Consider the following 22,369-nt stretch of genomic DNA (forward strand, 5'->3'; position numbering starts at 1 on the left):
CTCGTTAGCAGAGGAGTTTTCCTTGTGCTGCTTCCCAGCCATTAACGAGCTCTCCCATGTCTCGCTGCCCCCAGACAGGCTGCAAATCCCACACGGCCACAGAGGGGCTGAGATAGCCCCGGGCTGTGGATTCGGTGGCGTGGCATCTCGGGGTGCCCGTTCTGCTCCCCCTGCCCCAGGAGTCACGAGCACCCAGCCATGGCGGGGCCGTGCCAAGGGCCCGGTTGGGCTCCAGGCTCCGGCTGCGGTGCTGTGCCCTCACCATGGCTCCCTCGTGCCCCATGCCAGGCTGCCAGTGTCGTGCCGGGCCAGCACACCGCTTTGAGAGGGGCTTAATTGCTGAGCTGTGGGACTACGGCGCGAGGGTTTTGCTCTCAACCCCTCGGGAGCTTTGGTGGTGCCGGCTGGCACGGGAGCTGCTGCCCTCCCTGCCCTGCCCGCTGCCCGCCGAGGGCCCTGGTGCTGGTGCAGATGTGGGGCTCATTCTCCACTGGTGCCACGCTGGCTCCCGCCACCTGGGACCTTGGCCTGGCCCCATGGGGGGGTGCCAGCCACCACGCCACCATCCACACCTCGCTATGCTGCCGGGCAGCCGGCGGCACCCTGGGGTGCTGCACCCCAGGAGGACGTGGGGTCACCCGGCCGCTCCCCATCAGACCGACACCGCACCTAAAGACCTTTTCCCGGCACCGCCTGAAGCCACGCTGGGTCCTGAGCTCGCCGCAGCCCGGCACGGGCACCGGCAGCCTCGCGACCACTGCCAGAGCTTTAACGAAAGTCAAACCGCTGCGCGGCTGGAAGTCACTGACTAAGCACTTGGCACGGGCGTTGATGGAAGTGCTAAACAGATTTTGGCAGCCGCAGCCTCTCCTGCAGGTGCAGGGAGGAGTGATTTGCCGCTACGGTGTGTTTGGCTGATGCCGGTTTGGCCGGTGCTGGGGGCTGGTGGCACACAACCGGGGATCGGCGTTGCGGGGTGCAGCGGTGACGCCTGTGGCGTCACCGCTGCACCCCGCAAAGCCGATCCCCGAGCGCTGCCCCACGCCAGCCCCTCGCTGGGAGCAACCCGTGGGAAAGGCCAGGCGCCGCGCAGACCGGCTGACATCCGTCCGTCCGTCTGCGAGGACCGGTTAGCCGAAGCGGGGCCCGTCTCGGGGCCGGAGATTAGAGCCAGTGCCGGGCACGGTGCCGCTCCTGCGCCCGCTGGCTCCTTTTGTCCACCGGCCATTGGCATCCCTGGGGGAGCAGCTCGACCCCCTTCTCCTGGGAGCTGCTTCTTGGCGCCGGGCGGCAGCGGAAGCGGCGCTGGGCTCCTCTCCACCGGCGCTGAATGGCACCTTTGTTGGGGAGCCTGGCGGCAGCTCGGGGCTGGCGGGGACCTGCTCGCCCCCGTCCGCTGCGGTCCGTCCCGGTGTCGGGGGGCTCTGCCCTCCAGCAAGGTCCAATCCTTCCCAGGGGATGCTGCAGCAGGGATGGGCTGTGGGGGGGGCCGTTCACTGGGTCCGGCCGCCCCGGTGGGGGTTTGGTGCTGGGGTGGTTTGTTAATGTGTTAAATGAAGAGCGCGGGCTGGCAGGGCACGTGGGGCTCGGGCTGGTGGCGTTTTGTTGGCTGGAAGGAGGGTGAGCGGGGCTGGCTGGAGGGACCCTGCGGTGCCCTGTCCCTTCCCATGCTCTGGGGACCCCCGCGGTGTCCCTGTCCCTTCCCATGCCCTGGAGACCTTGCAGTGCCCTGTCCCTCCCGGTGCCCTGGGGACCTTGCGGTGCCCCTTCTCATCCCATGGCTGCCCCGTGGCACCACGTGCTGGGAGGAGACGCTGGGGACCTGGTGGATGGGGGACGCTGATTGCTGTGGCTGTCACCCGTCGGCTCCAGGCTGTGTCTTTGCTAGCAAATGTCCTACGGCTCGGACTGTCGGGCGGCCGAGGGAGCGCAGGAGGGAGCCAGCGCTGGGTGCCAGAGCCTGGGAGCCTCCGCAGGAGCAGGGAGAAACTTCTGCCGCTGCCCCGGCTGCTCCTGGGACCGTTGGCCACGCGTGGCCCAGGCAGCGACGGCTGAGCCCAGCACCGCTCCGCAGGCTCGTGGGTCAGGGCCGGGCACAGCCGCGCTTCCCGCTGCCGGTGCCCCCTGTGCCCCGTTTGCCGACACAGCCCCTTGTGCCGAATAATCAGTTATGGCACTGGGATGCCGACAAGGAGACGCAGCACAGGGGGGGCGAGCGAGGCCGTGGCCGTGGTGTGCAGGGAGCATCCTTCTGGCCCCGCGTCTCCCTTCCCTGCCTGGAGTTGCCCCTTCCAGCTGGCTTCTCCCAGCGAGCCCTTGTCCGTGGCGTGCGTGCCCCTGGCACGCTTCTCACCGAGCTGCTGGGGGGAGGACGGCCGCCCCTTCTCCCCGCCAGGCTGTGCAGCCTTTGGGTTATGTCCCACAGGCTCAGGGCTGTGCCGGTGCCGGCTCACTGCGGCGGGCACAGGGGGCTGCTGCGTGGGTCCCCAGCCTGGGGCTCTGCCGTGCTGCACCCACCCTCCTCTTCCTCCTCCTCCTGCTCCGGCTCCCTGCAGGGGGGGCTGTGAGGAAGAGCGGGGCTCACTGCAAAGCTTGAGTGGCATTTTTCGGTTAAATCTTATGTAAATCTGGTTCCATCCTTCCTCGTGGTGCTAATTGGATTGCCCCGAGGCGGTTTATTTTTCCCACGAAGGCGAGCGTGGGGTGGGAGTGAGGCAGTGCCAGGCGGGGGGGGCTGCAGGGGCAGGGGATGTGCTGGGGCACGGGGAAGCGTGCTGAGCTCCCCGCTCTGCCAAAGCCACCCAGCATGGGGGCTCAGTGCAGGACTGGGCTCCACGGGGCCAAACCGGAGCCACCAGTGAGGCAAAGGAGCCGGCAGGGAACCCCAGTCAAACCCACAGCAGCCCGGGTGGATGAAGACCCTGGTGCCAGGAGAGGCCCTGGGGCTCTGCCACCGTCAACGGGGACCCTTTCACCCCGAGCCCTCCTGCCTGCAGCTGCCCACAGGCTCGGGCAGCCCCATACGGCACCGTGCTGCATCCTGGCCTGGGCTGCAGAGCTGCAGGGAGCCGAAACCTTGGTGGGGAGGGAAACCTGGAGCTGCAGCTGCAGCACCTTCCCCATGCGCCCCCGGTCGCCTCCTGCACCGCTCTAACGTGCTGTCCCCTTCCTTCCCCCCCAGAGCTCCTCGGATCGGCCAAGAAAGTCAACGTCAACTTCCAAGACACCGACGGGTGAGTGGGAGCCCCGCGCCGCTGCGTGCATGCAGTGGGGCGCGTGTGTGCCATGGGGGTGCACAGAAAAGGGTGCACGGGCCGTGGGGTGCCGTGCGCAGGGGTGCGCACGCTCGGGGGTGCGTGCAGCACGGCGGGCAGCGAGCGGGAGTCTCGTGCATCTGTGCGGGCACGCTGGGCTCTCCGGAGCGATGCAGTCGAGCTGCCGGGATCCAGACGGGCAGGGGCTGTCACCCTGAGCCCTACCTGCACCCCTGAGCCGGTGGGCTTGCGCGGAGCAGCCGCCGGCGTGAGAGGAGGTGGGAGGCGAGGGCTGGAAGGCAGAGGAAGGGCTGCGCCCCACGTCCCGCCAGCCTTTTCCCAGCACTCGCCACGGGCTCGGGGCTCTGCGGGCGCTGTGTGGGGGCGGCAGATGGGTGAGCGGTGACCCCTTGGGTGCCGCCGGTGTGCCGCTTGGCAGCCGGACCCAAGGGGCAGGGAGGAGCGGGGCAGGGGGCTGCGGGCTCCCCCCCTGCTCATCACACTAAGGAGGCCGCGGAGGCCGCCGGCGCAGGAAGGCAGCCAGAGCCCCGCGGAGGAGCGGGGCGGTGGTGGGAGCGGGCAGCAGTGCTTGTGGGGCTGGGCAGCAGCCACCCCCCGTGCCCCCCTCGGCTCCCCTGCCCTGTGCCACCCCATCGAGCGGGACAGGAGGACGTGGGGCTGGGCGATGCCACTGGGTCCCCAGGGATGGCTTTGCCGTGGGAATGGCGGTGAGCCAGGTGGGGTCCGGAACGGGAGGGCATGCCCTGGGGACAGGCGGCTGCAGCAGCCTGGGTCCCTCCTCGTCCTCGATCCCAAGCGGGGCCCTGGCACCGGGGTGGTGGCAGCGGGCGTCCCCTGGTACCTGCCAGCCCGCGCGTGTGCGTGCACGGGTGTACGCAAGCGTGCAGCTGTGCAGCTGAGCGTGCGTGTGCGCGCGAGCGCGTCTGCGTGCACGGCGGCGGGAGCGCGTGGGCACGCCGGCCAGCGATGGGGCGGGTGCGTGGCACCGCCCGCGTGGGGCAGGGGCTGGGGGGGCGCGGTGGTGGGCAGGGCGAGGGGAGGCATCGCCCCACGGACCACCTCGTGCAAGGGCTGGCAGAGCCGGCGTGTCACCGGGGGGGGGCTGCGCAGCGCGGCAGGGCTGGGGTGGCCGTTGAGGGCTGCAGGCAGGGCCCGTGCTCACGTCCTGCCTGCAGCTGCCTGCGGCTCCCGGGCGGCTTGTTGGGGGGCAGGAGCAGCCCTGCAAGAGGGGAGCAACCTCCAGCCTCCAACGCTGCTCCGGGGAAGGATCCCCCTGGGAACGCACGGGGCAGATGCAGGCTGCAGCCCGTGCGTGCACCGCTCTGCCACCGGCGTGCTGCGCCAGAGCAGCCAGCCCCGGTGCTGTGCCTCAGTTTCCCCATCTCTGCTGTGCTTGGTGATTCCCGGGCTGGTGGATGCTGTGAGCAAGCACCGTGCTGGTGTCGCCACGCTTCCCCGGGGGACGGTGCCCTGCACAGCGCGTGGCCTTTGCGGCCGTGCCGGGGGAAACCCCCGAGGCAGCCTGGGGAGGGGCGGGGGGGGGGGGGCGGGGGGGGGGCTGCGATTTGCACCATCTTGAGCAGATTTGAGCGGGGCGCCGGAGCGGAAAATGCTGACATTTCCCAGGCAGACGCTGGGGATCGGCCTCCTGCGCGAGCTGTCTGCTCGCATCGCCGCTCCCCGCCGGGGCATCGCCGGCGGCAGCTCCGTGGGGGACGTGGTGGCCAGAGCGTGCTCCACAGTGGGGACGTGTGTGTGTCCCCCGACTCAGCTGGGGGTCCTGGGGATGGGGAGCAGAGGGGATCGCCACCCCACTGCCCACTTCTTGGGCAGCCGCGGGGGCTGGCAGGTCCTGCTGGGGTCCGCAGCCTGTTCCCGTGCTCTGGTGACACCGGGGTGGCCCTGGGGATGGGACGGGGACACTGTGTGTGACCGGGGGGCCCGGAGCAGCGGGGTGGCGGGCGCCAGCGCAGCCGCATGGAGGATGCTGCCGGCGGGAGCAGCAAGTAGGTCAGCTCCTGGCCTGCTTCCCAGCAGCGAGCCTCCTGCTTTGGCCCGTCCTGGGTGCTGTGACAGCAGAGTGGGGTGTGGGGCTGGGGGCTTTCCCCGCCCCGCTGGACAAGGGGCACCGCTGCCATCTGGCAGCCTGGGCCCCCCCCCCTGCGCTGGTGCCCGTGGTCGTGCTGCTGAAGCCAGCCTGGGGGAAGTGGGTCAGCGGGGAGGGCGGCTCCATGGCACCCCCAGCCCTCGGAGGGACCCCCTTCCCTGTGCCTACCCTGCCCGTCGCCGCCAGCCCCACAAGGTCTCCACATCCCCAAGGAGCGTTTCATCCTCATCTGTCTCACTCCAGCCTCCCCAGATCAGACCCACCGGCCCCCCGCTCCCAGCTCGGCGGCATCCCCAGCCCTGTGTCCCACCGTGCGGGCTGGGGTGGGGGGTCTGTCGTGCAGCTGCAGCCCCCCAGGGGAAGCTAAATAAAGTGATGGGCTGGGGGGCAAACCCACGTCTGCCCTGGCACGTCCCACCCGCTGGCTCTGGTTGCATGGCAGGACATGGCAGCTCTTTCTCGGGGTGCCCATGGAGGGATGCGGGGGTGGGGAGGCCCAGGGACACGTGTGGAGGTGCGGGAGGCAGAGCGGGTGCCCTGGGGTGCTGCGGTGGGTGCAGGCTCGGGGCCACGCTGCTGGGCAGGAGCTGGCGGGGCTGCGGAGGGGACGGGGACGTGGGACCCCTGACACCACGGCCGGTCCTCAGGTTCTCGGCTCTGCACCATGCGGCGCTCAACGGCAACACGGAGCTCATCTCGCTGCTGCTGGAGGCGCAGGCTGCGGTGGACATCAAGGACAACAAAGGCGAGTCCCTGGGTCCTGGCCGTGGCCACCCCACCCCGTGCCTCTCTGCGGGCTCTCGCTGGGCCCGTTGGCACGCCCGAGGGGCTCACGGCGTGCCTGCCGTGCCCACCCGCAGGCATGCGGCCCCTGCACTACGCAGCTTGGCAAGGCAAGAAGGAGCCCATGAAAATGGTGCTGAAAGCGGGTTCCTCCGTGAACATCCCGTCAGACGAGGGCCAGATCCCCCTGCACCTGGCGGCGCAGCACGGGCACTACGATGTGGTACGGTGGGGCCGACGGCGGGGCGCGGCGGCGGCGGCGGCGGCGGCGGTGGCAGGGGATGCCGTGCCGCCCTCCCTGCCCTCGCCGAGCTGGGGGTCTCCTTCCTCCGCAGTCAGAGATGCTCCTGCAGCACCAGTCCAACCCCTGCATCATGGACAACTCGGGGAAGACCCCCCTGGACCTGGCGTGCGAGTTTGGCCGGGTTGGGGTAAGTCCTCGCAGGGCCCCCCCTGAGAGGAATTCAGGGAGGGGACGGAGGCATGGCGAGGGCCCTGGAGCAGCCCGGGGTGGGGGGACCACGGGGCAGCCCCCCGGGAGGGATGGCAGTGGGGGCGCACAGTGCCGCTGCTGCAGGGGGGAATCTCCGGCTGCCGGAGGAGAGGCAAGAGCAGGGAGGGGAGGCGGGGGGGCTGGAGGGGCCGGGGGGGGGACACCGCAGCCCCGGCAGGCGGCTGAGCCGCCCTTGCAGCCCTGCTCCGTCTGTGTTTGCTGAGGCAGGTGGTGCAACTGCTCCTGAACAGCAACATGTGCGCGGCGCTGCTGGAGCCCAAGCCGGGGGACGCCACTGACCCCAACGGCACCAGCCCCCTCCACCTCGCCGCCAAGAACGGCCACATCGACATCATCCGGTGGGTGCCGCGGGCGGGGAGGGCAGCGCCGGTGTGTCCCCCGCCTCCAGCCCCCCGCCCTTCCCGGTCCTCGCTGACCCCGCCGTCTGCCCGCAGGCTCTTGCTGCAGGCTGGCATCGACATCAACCGGCAAACCAAGGCGGGCACGGCGCTGCACGAGGCGGCCCTCTGCGGCAAGACGGACGTGGTGCGGCTGCTGCTGGATGTAAGGGCCCCCCCCCCGCAACACCCCCAGACACCCCCAGCCCAGGGAGGGGCTGCGGGAAGGGAGTGACCCCACGGCGAGGGGCTGTGGAGCGGCGTGTGCACCTCTCCTGGGGGATGGGGGGGAGGGTCCCGGGGGGACACACCAACGCAGGGAGCTGTGCCCTCCAGCTGCTGGTCTTGGGGTGGTCCGGCGGGGGGTCCCAGGGCAGGGCGGGGTGCGGCGGCAGCCTTCTCCCAAGCCCTCTCCATGCCGTTGCAGAGCGGGATCAATGCCCACGTCAGGAACACCTACAACCAGACGGCTCTGGACATCGTCAACCAGTTCACCACCAGCCAGGCCAGCAAGGAGATCAAGCAGATGCTGCGGGGTAGGGGGACCAGGGCGGGCACGGGGCGGCTGTGCCGGTGCTGGGGGGGATGCTGGGCTGGGGGGGGGGTGGGTGACAGCCCCCACGGAGGGGCTGGGCGGCCGGCGATGCTCCCGCTGTGTCCCCGCAGACGCCTCCGCCGCTCTGCAGGTCCGGGCCGTCAAGGACTATTGCAACAACTACGACCTGACGAGCCTCAACGTGAAAGCCGGGGATGTCATCACCGTGAGTGCAGCTGGGGGGGTGGTCGGGGGGGACCCCAGTGGTGGCACTGGCCCCTGACCCAGCCCCTGCCTGCAGGTGCTGGAGCAGCACGCGGACGGGCGCTGGAAGGGCTGCATTCACGACAACCGGACCGGCAACGACCGCGTGGGCTACTTCCCCTCCAGCCTCGTCGAGGCCATAAGCAAACGAACAGGCAAATAATCCCCCCCCCCCCGCCACCCCAGCCTTTCCCCCCCACGGGGCTGTTCGCAAGCCTGCAGCCCCAGGGAGCCCCGTTTCGGTCTGGCGGTGCGTGGGGTGTCGGGGGGGTGCAGCCGGTGAAGCCAAGCCGGGGCGATGGCCCCCGTCGTGCAAGTGGGGTCGGTGTCCCCGCCGTGTGCGTGGGGATGGCGCCTTCGAGTGTGTGGGGCTGGTGTCCCCGTTGGGTATGTGGGGTCGGTGCCCTGTGAAGTGCACGGGGCTGGTGTCCCCGTGCGGTGTGCGGGGTCACTGTCCCCATTGTGCACGTGGGGGTCGGTGCTGGGGGGCTCTTGGGGCAGCCCCAGGGCCAGGCTGGCGTTGGGCTGGGGGAGGCATTCGTGGTGCCGGGAGTTTGGTGCATGGGGAGAACCAGGGGCGTCACTGCGGTTTGGGGGGGGGGGGGGAATGGCACAGCGGTGGGGCTGGGGAACCTGGTGCTCGGGGTCTGAGCAGGGGGACTGGGCTCCGGTGCCAGGGACCCAGCGCTGCCCCATGGGGACCCTCTCCCTGGCCAGGGGCCGTCTCAGGGATCGGACCCTGCTCCCCTGCCCTGCGGCTGCCTGTCCCTGTCCCCATCCCTGTAGGCTCCCAGTGGGGTACGCGGTCCCCCGGGATGGCCTGTGGCTGTGCCCGCTGCCAGGAGCGGCACTGGTGCTCACATTGACTGGCTCGCTGCCCCCTGGCAGCCACGTGCTGCCTGGCCCCACGCGATCTCGTAGGCGGCCACGTCGCTGGAGCACGGGCAGGGAATGGTGGCGCTTGAGCAAGACCCCAAGGGAGCCGTGGCACGAGTGCCTGCCGGCTGCCACGCCGGCCGCGGAGGCTGCGGAGGTGCCATGTGCCAGGCAGACGGGGGCAGAGCCGCCCTCCGGGTGTGGGTTGTGTGCCGGGGGTGAGCTCCGCGGCTCCAGGGCTGCAGCTGGCTCCGCAGCAGCGTTTGCCAGGGTGCGGGGTTTCGTAGCCATCCCGTCGGCTGCAGCCCCGGGCAGCGGGGCGGCAGCGTGGGGCGCAGGCGGCGGCTGCACCAGGGCTTGGCCAGCCGGGCACGGGGGGTGCTGTAGCCGTGCCTGTAGCCCCCTTCCTCCCGGGATGCCTTTGCGGGGAGCAGGACCCCCAGCAGCCCGGCTGCGGGAGCCTCACAGCTGCAGAAGCCCCCCAAGCTGCTGCTGCCTCGAGCGTGGCGCTGCCCCGGTGTCCGTGCCCCGCCGGGGAGCTGTGGTGGCTCTGCGGGATGTGCCCACGGGCTGTGCCGTGCCCACGGGCTGTGCCGTGCCGGGCCCTGCTCTGAGCTCCCGCTGCTGCTCCTTGGCTCGGCTCCGCATCGGTCGGGTCTTGGTTCTGGCTCCTCCACGTTCCTTTGGTCGCTTTTTTTTTTGTTTGCTGCTTTTTTTTTCCTTTCTTTTTTTTTTCCTTTTTTCTTTTTTCTTTTTTTTTTTTTTTTGGTGGCGCTGAGCGTGTCTCTATTATTTTGATTCTTTTCATTTTGTCTCTTGTTATGTTTTATTATCAGGTTCATGGGAGACTGTAACAATCCCCCAACAGTACCAAAAGATCCCGCTCCCGGCTTACGGGGCTGCTGTGCTAAACGGTGACGCCTCGTCCCATCCGTTCCATTCCCTGCCTCCACCTCCACCTCCACCACCACATTCCCATCAGACTCTTTTCAGTTCCTTTGGCTATCACAGGCTCTCCCCTAGCAGTGCCGACGAGCCGCGTTACGGACAAGGTAGTTCACCGCTCGCTTCGTGCTCTCGATGGATTTCTTTCTTTTCCTTTTAACGTCTGTATCGAGTCTTTTCGCTCTGCTCGGCCTCTCCCCGCCCTTGCCGCGGGGTGTTTGCACGCGGGCGCGTGCAGGCGTGTGCAAGCGGGCTGCACGTGGGCGCGTGTGCGGGCATGCAGGCGGGTGCGTGTGGACGCGTGCATGCGCGGGTGCGTGCGTGCATGGGTGCGTGCATGCGGGCGCGGGCGGTGCGTGCACACGTGCATGCCGTCGGCCCCCTCCCCTGCACGCCCTCTCCAGCGCTGTGCGGCCCACCGCTCCGCCGCCGGCACAGCCCACCCTCACCACCCCGGTGTCCCCGGCTGCGGGGCAGGGCTGGAGGCAGCGCCTCTGCCCACGGGCCCTGCTCTCCTGCCCACCCTGTCTGGGGGCATGGGGACCCCCCCCAAAACACTCTCCCAGGCTCGGTGCCGGGGGACAGGGCTGGGCAGCACAGTGCCCGGGCAGGAGCCGCAGGCGCAGGGACCCTCTGCCCGCTGCAGCCTCCCCCGCGGGGTGTTCGACACCCAACGAGCCGCTCTAACCGGGTCGGGACCGCGCTCGGAGCGGGAGGGGGCTGCGGCGCCGGGGCTGCTTTCCTGGGGGATGCCGTCGGGGCTGGCTCAGAGCAGATGGTACCCAGCGAAACCCTGGGGACCGTCCCCATGGCACGGGCCGGTGGCGGAGGCTGCAGTTCTTCATGTCAGGAGAGCAGCTGCTTGGCAGGGTTTGCAGGGCCCACGCCGTGCCCGTGGGGGCTGCCGCCGGCTCTCCGGGGGCCGGGGCTCTTTGCATGTGCCGCAGTGGCGGCGGTGCAGGAGGTTGTGTTGGGAGCGCACCGGGCTGCCCACGCTGGTGATGGGGACGAGGGAGCAGAACGTTTCCCTGGGGCTTTCTCGCCCCGCTGGGTCGCACAGAGCCGTACGCCTGCCCGGGCGGCGCGGGCTCCTCTCGGTGTGACCGCGGCACGTACGGCGCGGGGACAGCCCAGCCCGATGGCGCCGTGGCCGTTTGCTCCCCTTTGTGTTCTCTTGGTGACTTGATCACCTTGTGCCATCCGCCCCCTGCTATGGCCTGGCCACTAACGAGGCGAGCAGCTTAATGAATGAAAACGGCCGGGGCAGCAGTGGGGTGGCAGTGCCCCGTAGCTGGTGGCTTGCGGCAGGGCCAGGCTGAGCCGGGCTCCTCGGTGGCTGGCGGCAGGGCTGTGGCAGCGCCGGGCTTCGCAGGGCTGTTGGCCATCTCATCTGATGCTGGTTTAAACCCCGGGCTCAGCGGTGGGCGTCCCCGGCCGGCCCTGGTGCGAGCAGGACCTGGCAGAGGTGGGCGGCACGGTGAGCCGGTGCTGTGGGGGTCACCCCCTGAGCCGTGCTCCGCCGGGACGGCCGGGTCATCTCACCCACTGCTGTGTCACCCGTGTGTCGACGGCTGCCATGGGGCACCGCGGGGGGGTTCAGCCTCCGGTGCCTGGTCCCACACGGCCCCTGTGTCCTCCCCCAGGTGCAGGCAGCCGCAGGGACATGGCCAACACTGTCTTGGCCAGGGGACAGCGGGGTGGGGACACTGGTGGGTGTCCCCCTGAGTTTGCCCAGCTCCCTTTGCTCCCCCGCACCGGGTCATGTCCTCATCCTGCTCCCCACAGGGACAACGCCGTCCCCATCCCCTGCTCGAGCTGAACCGGGGCACTGGGACGTCCCGCCATGGGTCTGTCCCCGGCTGGCAGCAGGGAGGGGATGCCCTTCAGGATCGGGTCCCAGGGCTGGTCACTGTCACCCTGTGCCAGCTGCTTGGCGGGGGGGGGAACAGGCCCCCGGGACAGCGCTGGCATCCCTGGGCACGGCCGCGGCCAGGGACCCCACACCTTCACTGTGGGGATTTCCCCGTGCGCGGCAGCGACAGGCCCCGGGCCCGTGGGTCACCTCGCCCCGTGCCGCACCGATGCGAGCCCGAGCGCGCGGAGCCACGCGCGCCTGACGGCTGCTCTCTCTGCTCTGCCACCAAGGGTCCCGCGGGGCCGACATGAGCCCGTCCCACCTCTCGCCGTCGCAGGGCGGATCGGCCGCGCCGGCTCCCACGGAGGAGATCTGGGTGCTGCGGAAACCCTTCGCAGGTACGGCTGGCACTGCTGGGACCCTCCCTGGCCCCGGTGCCAGGACGTGGCGGTGGCTCCGGTGGGGCACGGCCGCACCGTGGCATCCCCCAGCCGGGCCGTGGGGCTCGGTGCCCTGACGCCATCTCCTCTCTCTGCGCAGGTGGGGACCGCAGCAGCCTGGGCAGCACGGGCAGCGTGGCCTCTGCCCGCAGCTCGGGGAGCGGGCAGAGCGCGGGCAGCGGGGCGCACGCCCTGCACGCTGGCTCTGAAGGTGTCAAGGTAAGGCGAGCCCCGAGGTGGCCGTGCCAGCCTGCGGTGGCACTTGGCTGCGGTGCCACCGGTGGGGCAGGTGTTTTCTGGCTTGGTAGCTGCCCCCGGTCTCCACTGGGACTGATGCTCGGCCGGGTGCTGTGAGGTCCTCCTGGCACCCAGCACGCCACCAGCCCTGGCTGGCACCGACGGTGGCCACTCTCTCCTCAGCCCCCAGCACGGTGTCCCACCGGGCTGCAGGGGCGGGCAGGGGCTGCCTGCAGGGGCAGGGGCCGGCCGAGGCTGCGTGCCACCTCTCCGCTGCCGCTCCCAGGGTGCCCGGGCGCTGCGCTGCACCCTGCGCACCGCCACCGGCGCGCTGCCCGCTGCAGCTCCGCGCTGCACGGGGCCGGCTGCCTGCTGCCGCCGGTGCACAGCCCGCTGCGTGCTCCTGCCTGCCCACTGCTGCCGGCACATTGCCCGCCGCACCCTGCCTGTTGCCCCCTTGCCCGTGGCACCCCGGGGTGTCCCTTCTCCGGGCCGAGGCACCCGTGAGCCCACCGCCCCTGGCACCCTACCTGCGTTATGCCAGAGCAGGCTGGGCACGGGGGCTCCGCACCCCCCCCCCCCAAGCCGAGCAGGGCGCTGACGGCCGTGGGGGCTCTGCTTTGCAGGGGGAGGGGGAGGCCCCGCAGCCCACGCTGGCAGCCTGGGCCGGGCATGCGTCAGGCTGGATTCGGGGGTGCCGCGGCACTGCGGGCTCCCGCTGCCTGCGAAGCACCATCTGTGCCGCTCCCGCTCTTCCCCGCCGCAGCCCGAAGCGGCTGCATCCCACCCATCGCCCGGGCTGGCGGCGGGGTGGCCGCCGCAGCACCCGCCAGCACCCGCCGCAGCGCCCGCAGCGTGCATCCCCCCCCGCGTCCGCCCGCCTCACTCCTGCCTGTTCTCTCCCCCCCGTTCCCCGGGTGTTTTTCAGCTGTTGGCAACGGTCCTTTCCCAGAAGGCTTCTGCGCAAGAGACTGCGGTGGGCGATGGGCCGGCCAAGGCGCAGGACATCCCCGCAGGTGCGTGCCGCCGGCCGCCCGGCTGCCGGGTGCAGGAGGAGCCCTGGCCCTGCCACGGGCCTGCCGTGGATCCAGGGATTTGTCTTTTTTTTTGATTGCCACGGCACCCGTCGCCAGAAGAAAAACGTGTGGGTAAAAAATGACTCTCTCGCCTTTCGGCTGCTGCCAGGCCTTCTCCTGCCTCGGTTAGTTGGGGGGGCCCCGTGGGGTGCGGGGCGGGGGGGGAGGGTTGGCGTGGGTGGGCGGGGGGCGGCAGCGCTGCTCCCCGGCACCTTCCCTTCCCTGGACCCCCCCCCCCCCCCCGCCTCCTCGCCCGCCAGCCCCACCGGAGCGTGAGCTGGGGTCCCCCCCCTGCCACCGCCAGCGCCGTCCGAGGGGGGTGGGGATGGGCTGCGGGCAGGGGGCTGCCCTGGCAGCGGGGAGCCCGGCCACACCGCGGGGGTGCCCACGCCGCGGGGGGGAGGCAGGCGGGAGATGCACAGGCGAGGAGGAGGCACATGTGAGGGGCGAACGCGGGGAGGGATGCTCGGGCTGCGGAGATGCACATGAAGAGGGGGATAGAAATCTGGGGGCGGGGGGGGGGGGGGGGATGCGCAGACAAAGAGGGGGATGCACACATTGCTGGGGGGGGGTGTGTGGGGGGGAGAGCACAGGCTGGAGAGATGCACACGCAAGTGGGCTGCAGGCGTGAGGGAGATGCACATGGCAGAGGGATGCACATGTGAGGAGGGTGCCCACGCAAGTGGGATGCAGATGCCAGGAGGATGCAGACGCAAGGAGGATGCACGCACACATGCACGCATGGGGGGGATGCGCACACACACACACACACACACACACAGACAGAGGATGCAGCTGGCAGCAGGGGGGAAGGGGCTCCTCTTGCTGGTGCTGCTCAGAAATATGAGGCAGATATTTCTGGGCAGCCCTCGTCACCCCCAGGGCTGGCGAAGGCGCCAGCTGGAGGGTGGGCACCGTGCAGCTGCCTGTGCGGGGGTCCCGGGGGACGAGGCGGCCCATGCCAGCCCGCCCTCCCCAGCCTCTCTCTGCGGGCACGGCGGGCGGACAAGCCCCCTCCCGGGTTAGTGGCACGGCCAGATTTGCCGGGACGCAGGGCTTTGGGCAGCGGGACCCTTCTGGCTGCTGCCGTGGGAGGTGGGCAGGCAGGGAAACCCGCTCTGCAGGAGGGGTCCGGCTGGGTCCCTCTGCTCGGGGCCGCGTTGGGTGGAGGGCGCTGCAGCCCCCTGGCTGGGCTGGCGGCTCGCCTGGCTCTGGGTGGGTGGGCAAGGGCAGTGGCGCGGGCTGCCCCAGCCGTGCCGTGGCACCTGGGGGGCTGCGTCCACCGTGGGGCTGGTGGCTCGGCGCCCTGCAGAGCCCCGTGCGGACGCAGCCCTGGCTGTGAGCCCCCTGCCAGCCTGGCCAGCCCCACCAGGATTAAGCGACAGGGGCCGCGACCCAACGGCAGCACCTGGGTCCAGTGCCCTGCGCCACCCCTGCCCGTCCCGGGGGAGCAGACCCCCATCTCCAGGGCACCCCGGGGTGTTCCGGGCTGCCGCGCTGGGGCGGGTGCCGCTCTCCCATCCCTGCCCTGGCTCTGCCAACCTGGGGGCTGTGGCTCTGCCATCCCACCCGGAGCAGGGGCTCGGCTCCCCACCTCGCTTGGCCGGCGCCCGGGGGGGTCTGCAGCCCCAGCCCCGCTGACCGCTGCCTCTCCGGCAGGTTCGTCGCGGTCGCAGAGCGTGGCCAGCTCCCCGTACGCCCCCCAGCCCCCCGCCGAGCCCCAGCTGAAGAAGATGGAGCCGCCGTCGGAGGGGAAGGTGAGCGGGAGGCACTGGCGGGGCACGGGGAGCCCCGCGGGGGAGTGAGGCACAGAGACGCCCTGTGCCACGGCCACCACGGCTGGCGTGGCTCTGGGTGCTGGCCGGGATGGCAGTGCCCATGGGGCGCTGTGCCATGCCGTGAGCCGGTGGCGTGAGTCATCCCTGCGGCTGCCGGCCACCCCCAGCTCCGCGGCACCAGCCCCTCGGGGACAGACGTGTGCCCAGGGTGCCCTGACAGGGCCACGCAGCCCCTCTGCGGTGCCAGCTCCCAGCCAGGGCCTCCTGCCGGCACACGGACGGGTGTGGGGACAGTCCAGGGGACACAGACAGGGGCGACAGGTCCCTGTGACCGGGGCTGCCCTGAGCTGCCCCGTCCCTCTTGCCCCAGAGCTCGGAGGCCGTGTACCAGTGGCTCTGCAAGTTCCAGCTGCAGCTCTACGCGCCCAACTTCATCAACGCCGGCTACGACATCACCACCATTAGCCGGATGACGCCGGAGGTGAGGCTGTGGGGATGCCGGGGCCGGCCGGTGCCGCGGGGAGGGACGCACGCCCGGTGTGAGGCGGCGCTGATCCCCATCTCTGCCCCAGGACCTCACGGCCATCGGTGTCACCAAGCCGGGGCACAGGAAGAAGATCGCCTCCGAGATCAACAACCTCAGTATCCCCGAGTGGCTGCCGGAGTACAAGCCGGTAAGGGCTGTGCAGGTTCGGAGACACCGAAGCCACATCCAGGGTGGCAACTAGTCCCCTCTGCCCTGTCCCTTCCAGGGAGGGGGGTGGCACAGGGGGGACGAGGGTGGGAGCTGGCTCTTGGCTGGCAGATGATGCATCCCATGGTCCAGGAGCGGCGCCCATCCCCTCCCGATTGCCTGGGGACCATCGGGATGGTCCGAGCTGTCACCACATGGATGTGACACCGTGTCCCCTGACACCCTCCCTGCTGCATTGGGTGGGCACAGCAAGGGGCTTCCCGTGGGCATGTCCCCGGAGCACAGGGACAGCACGGGGACAAGGGGAGACCCCCAGCAAGATGGGACCACGTGCGTGGTGTGGGTACTGCAGTGCCGGGGGGTGCCGGGGCCAGGCCCTGCTGCCAGCCGGCGCTGAGCCGTGCCCTGTGCCCACCCCCCCAGGCCAACCTGGCACTGTGGCTCTCCATGATCGGCCTGTCCCAGTACTACAAGGTGCTGGTGGAGAACGGCTACGAGAACATCGACTTCATCACTGACATCACCTGGGAGGACCTGCAAGAGATCGGCATCACCAAGCTGGGTAAGGTCCCGTGCCGCGGCGCTGTGGCCGTGGTGGCCGAGCCCCCGGCGGCAGCGCTGATGCCCCGTGCCGTCCCCAGGCCACCAGAAGAAGCTGATGCTGGCGGTGAAGAAGCTGGCGGAGCTGCAGCGCGCCGAGCTGGGCAAGTACGAGCCGGGCACGCTGAAGAGGAAGGCGGCGGCGGCGGCGTGCCCGGAGGTGCTGACCATCGAATCCCCCCCACCGGAGCCACCCGAGTGCCAGTCGCCCAAGATGACCACCTTCCAGGACAGCGAGCTCAGCAGCGAGCTGCAGGTGGCCATGACAGGCGAAGCCCCCGAAGAGACCCCCGAGAAGGCGGTGAACTCTGCGGCCCCCGGCTACCGCTCGCCCCCGGGGCTGGGCGGCCGTGCCAGGCTGATGAGCAGCTCCCAGGAGCTGCTGGGGGACGGCCCGCGGGCCCCCCCCGCCTCTGCCATCTCCAAGAGCCAGGAGTACCTGGCGGAGGGGGCCGGTGAGGGCCCCCCCGCGCCGCCCAAGGAGGGGCGCCCACCCCGGCACGGCCACCCCGTCAAGCGTGCCAGCGTGCCGCCGGTGCCCGGCAAGCCTCGGCAGCCCTTCCCGCCCTCCGCCGGGCAGCTGACACCACCGCAGACCCCCGGCAAGCCGCGGCCCCCTTCCCCGCAGGGCCCGCCGGCGCCCCACGCCACCGCCAAGGTGAAGCCCACCCCGCAGCTGCTGCCGCCGGGCGAGCGCCCCGCGTCGCCCCGCTCCCTGCCCCAGTCGCCCACCCACCGCGGCTTCGCCTACGTCCTGCCGCAGCCCGCCGAGGGCGAGGGGGGGCCCCCGGGGGTGCCCGTCCTGCCCGTCTCGGTGCCGGTGCTGTGCCTGCCGCCGGGGAGCGAGGGCGAGGAGGAGCCGGGGAGGCCGAAGAAGCGGGCGCACAGCCTGAACCGCTACGCCGCCTCCGACAGCGAGCAGGAGCGGGACGAGCTGCTGGTGCCGGACGCGGGGCCGTACGCCACCGTCCAGCGGCGCGTGGGGCGCAGCCATTCGGTGCGGGCCCCCGCCGGCGGCGACAAGAACGTCAACCGCAGCCAGTCCTTCGCCGTCCGCCCCAAGAAGAAGGGGCCCCCACCGCCCCCCCCAAAGCGCTCCAGCTCCGCCATCTCCAGCGCCGGCATGGCCGAGGACTTCCCCAAGGAGGGGGAGGGCGAGGTGGCCACCGGGCAACCCGCCGCCGAGGGGGAGAGCCGCCGGGAGCAGCGGCGGGCCAGCGACCTGGGCGGCAGCGTGGACACGGGCAGCGCCGGCAGCGTGCGCAGCATTGCGGCCATGCTGGAGATGTCCTCCATCGGCGGCGGGGCCCGGGCGCTGGCACTGCAGAAGCCGCACGGGGCCGGCGGGCCGGGGCCAGCCAAAGCGCCCGAGGGCTACTACCTGCAGCCAGGGGCTCCCCCGGGCAGCCCCGAGCGTGCCCGCGTGGCCACCGTCCTGGCCACCGTCAAGCACAAGGAGGCCATCGGGCTGGATGGGGAGGTGGTGAACCGGCGCCGGACCATCAGCGGTCCCGTCACCGGGCTGGTGGCAGCCGCCCGCCGCGAGCGCGCCGACAGCGTGCGGTCAGAGGCGGGCGCCGACGGCCCCGGTGAACGGCTGCGGGTGGAGCGCGGCGGCTCCCCGGATGGCATCCCCTTCGCCGAGGAGGGCAACCTCACCATCAAGCAGCGGCCACGGCCCCTGGGGCCGGCCCGGGGAGAGGTGGGCGAGGGGTTGTCCCCAGCCCACCGCCATGGAGACCTGGCCAAGGTGGAGGCCAGCGCCACGCTCAAGCGGCGGATCCGGGCCCGGCAGAGCCAGCAGGATGGCGTCCGCTTCGTCCTCACAGAGTCCGACACCGTCAAGCGTCGGCCCAAGGCCAAGGACAAGGAGCCGGCGCTGGAGCCGGCCCCGCTCGCCGTCTACCAGAACGGCACCGGCACCGTCAAGCGGCGGCCGGCCTCCGAGCTGAGCGGGACTGAGCCGCCCTCCACCCCGCCGGCCACTGCCCGCCCCGACGGCCCCGACTACGCCCCACCGCCCGCTGAGCCCAAGAAGCCCTTCAAGCCGCCGGTGTCCCCCAAGCCCGTGCTGACGCAGCCGCCCCAGAAGGTGCCCGGGCCGCCGGTGCCTGTCCCCAAAAAGGTGCCCATCCCGAGCCCCGGCAGCCCAGGTAGGTGCCCCACCAGCCCCCCGGGGCGGGAGCTCCCCAGGCTGGACCCTGGGGGTCCTGGCCGGCCCCGCCACCCTTCTGCCCCTCTCCCTTCTCTCCGCAGAGGTGAAGCGGGTCCACGGCACGCCGCCCCCGGTGTCGCCCAAGCCCGCGCCGCCCCCCACGGCGCCCAAGCCCCCCAAGCCCCACGCCGCCATCCAGTCGGTGAGCGCCAGCTCCACGCCGTCCCCGTCCCCTGCCCGGCAGCTGGGCACCGCCGCCGCCAAGCCGTCCAGCACCCCGCCCTCGCTCTGCTCCAGCCCCGCCAAGCCCCTCTCGCCCGGCGCGCAGCCCCAGCAGGTGCCGGTGAAGCCGCCGCGTTCCGCCATCGCCGGACCCTCCGTCGACAGCGCCGGCCCCGAGCTGGCGCAGCAGAAGCTGGAGGAGACGAGCGCGTCCCTGGCCGCCGCGCTGCAGGCCGTGGAGGAGAAGATCAAGCAGGAGGACAGTCAGACGGCAGAGTAAGGGGGCGCGGGGCGGCCGGTGGTCCCCGGGGCTGCGCTGTGCCACTGAGCTGCGTGGGGATGGGGCGGGTCAGGAGGGCGTCGTGGGTGGGGGATCGGGCTGTGCCCCCATGGCGGGAGTGGGGCTGTGCCAGGGGGTGACGGTGTGGGGGGGACGCTGTGCTGGAGCATCCCGGGGCCCTGGCTGGAGCGGTTTTGGGGAGGTGACGCTGGGGGACGCTGCGGTGGAGCAGCACAAGCAGGGGGACGTGGGCATGCGGGTGCCCTGGGGGCTGTCTTGGGGAGGTGACACCGGGGGACGCTGAGCTGGAGCATCGTGGGGCTGGGCTGGCCCCAGCGGCGCAGTGGCCCTGGGGTCTGCACCGGGGAGGTGACACTGGGGACACGGTGCTGAGCACCGCAGGGCACAGCGGGGGCAGGAGGGCCGTGGCGCGGGGCGGAGGGGACCGCGCGGTGCCGCCGTCCCGCGCACGGCGCTGACCCGTCCCCTCCGCTCGCCCAGCTCGGCCGTGGAGTCGAAGAGCACCGTGAGCATCCTGGACGACATCGGCAGCATGTTCGACGACCTGGCGGACCAGCTGGACGCCATGCTGGAGTGAGGGGCGCCAGGGCCCCCGCGAACCTCAGGGCTTACGTGGGCACAAGGGCACAACGATCCACGATCCCCCCCACCGGCCCCGCCGCCCTCCCGCTCCCCCGTCCCCTTTGTACAGCCGTCCTCCCCCCCCCCCGGACATCCCGTCCCTCGGGGTTTGCACAAAGAAGAAGATACCTCAGGATTGTGCTCACGGACTCGGCGCCGGCTCCGGCAGGACTCCCTTTTGCAGAAGCAAAAAAAAAAAAATAATAATAAAACAACAGAAGAAACAAAGCAACACGCCCTGGACGGACAGGGCCCCCGCCGGCTGCCGGGGCTCCGGGGGGTCTCTCTACCTACCAGTCCGGTGGCCGCCGCCGTCGTGCCCGTGCCCGTGGGTCGCCGCGGCCCGAATGTAGCACAAGCCCTGCCCGGCGCGGTGGCCCCGGCGGCGGCTCCGTCAGCGGTGTGCCGCGTGCCGCCGATGGCGCTCGCAGGTGGCCACGCCGGCGGCGGATCCGGGTGGGCAAATGCACTTGGGTTTCTTTTCTCCCTTTTTTTTTTTTTTTTTTTAAAAAAAAAAAAAATTCCTTTTTTTAATTTTCTTTCTTTTTCCGTCGTCGTTCGCTGGGGGCAGGCAGGGGGAACGCGGGGTCCCGCCGCGGCGTCGCAGCGGGCCAGGGGGGCTGCCCCGTGGAGGGGTACTGCCCGAGGGGCGCGGGGGCTCCCCTTGGCAGGGGCTTCGCCTCAGGCGAGGGAAGGGGGTTTTGGTCGCGTCGGTTGCAAATTGGGGAGCGAACGCCCCATCTTGGGGCCCTCAGCGGCGCAGGTGGGGGGCAGCGGGACGTGCCTCTGCCCGGCCCCTCCCTGCCGGGGGAGAGGACAGTGATAAGCTATAAAGAAGTATTAATTTATTGGAGGGGAAAGAAAAAAAAAAAAAGATATAAACCAGATTTCCCCCACCCCCAAAATAATAAAAAGAATAAACTTTAACAAATATATATTTAAAAGATTTAAAAATATTAGCAATTATATATAAAGCAGTTTAAAAGAAATCAAGAGAAAACTGGATTTTAGCTTGAGAAAAACTATTAGATTATACTAAGCTGTGTGTCTTGTGGCAAACTCATTCTAAGAGTAGCACAATATTTACCTTTTCTCTGGGTGGAAGGTACGTGCGAGCAGTTCTGTTCGGGTCTTTCCGTTGGGATTCAGTGTCACGTCTTTATTTTTACACCGTTAAGAACTCAAAGGATGTGCCTTGTTTTATGGAGGTTTTTGTTAATTCTTATACTGGAGGTGTTTCATTTCTTTTGGAGTGTCTTCAGGTTTCGGTTTTATTACTTTATTTTCTGGCATCCGTTTGGTGTGCGCGTGTGGGTGTGCGTGTGGGTGTGTGCACGCGGGGGTGCGTGTGCTCTGCGGGACGCCCCGCTGTATATTCCTGTATAAACTGGAGTTGGAGTCTGGTTCAGTCGCTTGAGTCCTGATGAATGCATTTTTCTGCTTGTGGTTTCCAGACAAAGTGTTGCTGTTCCTTTCTTCGAGGCGTACAGAGTGGTCTCTCCCTCCGCCTTCCTCTCCCTCCGTCCCTCTCCCCCGCTTTCTCTCTCTCTCTCTCTCTCTCTCTCTCTCTCCCCCCGTCTCTCCCGTTGTGGTCGCTGATCCAGATGTGTTTGGCACAACTTTGAAATTTCTTTTAAATAAATTGAAAAACAAAAAAAAAAAAAAAAAAAGACTTTAAAAATAACAAAAAAAAATTCAAAAAAATCACCCGCCTGAAAATATCTGTTGAAAAGAAAAAAAATATGTATCTTAAAAAAAAAAAATCCATAAAGTTCTACATGATGGATATATACATATATATATTTTTTATGATTAAGTTATGGACTCTGTATCGTATCCCATCTGTCAAGCTATGCATCTTGGTGCTTCTCCCTGCTCTTCTGTGCTTAGATCTCACCTCTACTCGTCTTATTCTTCCTATTCTGAATAGTAGATGGCTCGTGGTGCTGTGAAGAAGTTTGCTCCTATACGAAGTCTGGCAACAAATATTTAAAGAAAAATAAACCAATAAAACCCCTGCCGGGCTGCCACCGCTGTTTGTGTCCGAAACCCGGCAGCCATCGCCTGCGGTGGCTCCCGCCGGGGCTGGGGGGGGGGGCCGCAGGGTCCCGGGCTGTGCCGGGCGCTGCGGCACACGCGGGTCCTCGTGGCTGCGTCTTGCCGGGGGGATGGGCTGCACCCCTGGGTGCCTCTGCCGCGGCCGGGTGCCGGTGCTGGGGGCTGTGTGGCGGCTGGGACCTGCTGTCCCCCCGCTCTGAGGTGCTCAGTCCCTGCACCCCGGTTTTCACAGCGGGTGCCGCGGCCGTGCCCAGTGCTCCGGGGCAGCTCCGGGGCAGCCGAGGGCGGCTCTTGGCATGGACAGGCGCAGGCTGGAGGCAGGAGCGGCCGCGGGATGGGTGCTGGGTGCTGGGTGCTGGCTCCCGCCGAGCGCCTGCAATAACTCACGCTGGCCAGGAAGAACTCTTTCCGCTTTTATTGTCAATGAAGAAATAATCAAATCTCTATTACAATCTTAAAAACAGTAGAAAATGTGAGTAAAAATGCAACGGAGGCTTTTTCTCTTTAATGTGGAGACCATTATTACAGGGTGGTGAACGATGGGCTTGTGTTATTTGAGAACTAGCTGTGGCGTAAAAATCGTACCTGGCTACTCAAGAAAACACCTCTTCCCAGATGGATCAGCTTGACATCTTGGCAGTAAAATTAAATACTAG

General features: G+C 69.0%; 1 protein-coding gene across 2 annotated transcripts in view; it reads left to right on the forward strand.

The window, feature by feature from the left end:
• Nucleotides 1-19,611, forward strand: part of CASKIN1 (CASK interacting protein 1) — a 32,206-nt gene extending 12,595 nt beyond the window's left edge. Inside the window, exons 2-21 of one of the 2 annotated variants that reach the window (XM_086473083.1) lie at nucleotides 3,182-3,233; nucleotides 6,030-6,127; nucleotides 6,243-6,388; nucleotides 6,501-6,596; nucleotides 6,887-7,017; nucleotides 7,114-7,222; nucleotides 7,484-7,592; nucleotides 7,723-7,817; nucleotides 7,893-8,010; nucleotides 9,568-9,786; nucleotides 11,822-11,929; nucleotides 12,072-12,190; nucleotides 13,137-13,224; nucleotides 14,944-15,041; nucleotides 15,433-15,543; nucleotides 15,635-15,736; nucleotides 16,180-16,318; nucleotides 16,398-18,509; nucleotides 18,613-19,009; nucleotides 19,515-19,611. In XM_086473083.1, coding sequence (XP_086329209.1) covers nucleotides 3,182-3,233; nucleotides 6,030-6,127; nucleotides 6,243-6,388; nucleotides 6,501-6,596; nucleotides 6,887-7,017; nucleotides 7,114-7,222; nucleotides 7,484-7,592; nucleotides 7,723-7,817; nucleotides 7,893-8,010; nucleotides 9,568-9,786; nucleotides 11,822-11,929; nucleotides 12,072-12,190; nucleotides 13,137-13,224; nucleotides 14,944-15,041; nucleotides 15,433-15,543; nucleotides 15,635-15,736; nucleotides 16,180-16,318; nucleotides 16,398-18,509; nucleotides 18,613-19,009; nucleotides 19,515-19,611 — 4,544 coding nt within the window. The remainder of the gene's footprint in view (nucleotides 1-3,181; nucleotides 3,234-6,029; nucleotides 6,128-6,242; nucleotides 6,389-6,500; nucleotides 6,597-6,886; nucleotides 7,018-7,113; nucleotides 7,223-7,483; nucleotides 7,593-7,722; nucleotides 7,818-7,892; nucleotides 8,011-9,567; nucleotides 9,787-11,821; nucleotides 11,930-12,071; nucleotides 12,191-13,136; nucleotides 13,225-14,943; nucleotides 15,042-15,432; nucleotides 15,544-15,634; nucleotides 15,737-16,179; nucleotides 16,319-16,397; nucleotides 18,510-18,612; nucleotides 19,010-19,514) is intronic. The other variant, XM_086473084.1, reaches the window with a different exon arrangement.
• Nucleotides 19,612-22,369: the final 2,758 nt, after the last annotated feature.

This window comes from Leptosomus discolor, chromosome 14 (genome assembly GCF_034619465.1).
Source record: "Leptosomus discolor isolate bLepDis1 chromosome 14, bLepDis1.hap2, whole genome shotgun sequence".
In the NCBI taxonomy this organism is placed as follows: domain Eukaryota; kingdom Metazoa; phylum Chordata; class Aves; order Leptosomiformes; family Leptosomidae; genus Leptosomus; species Leptosomus discolor.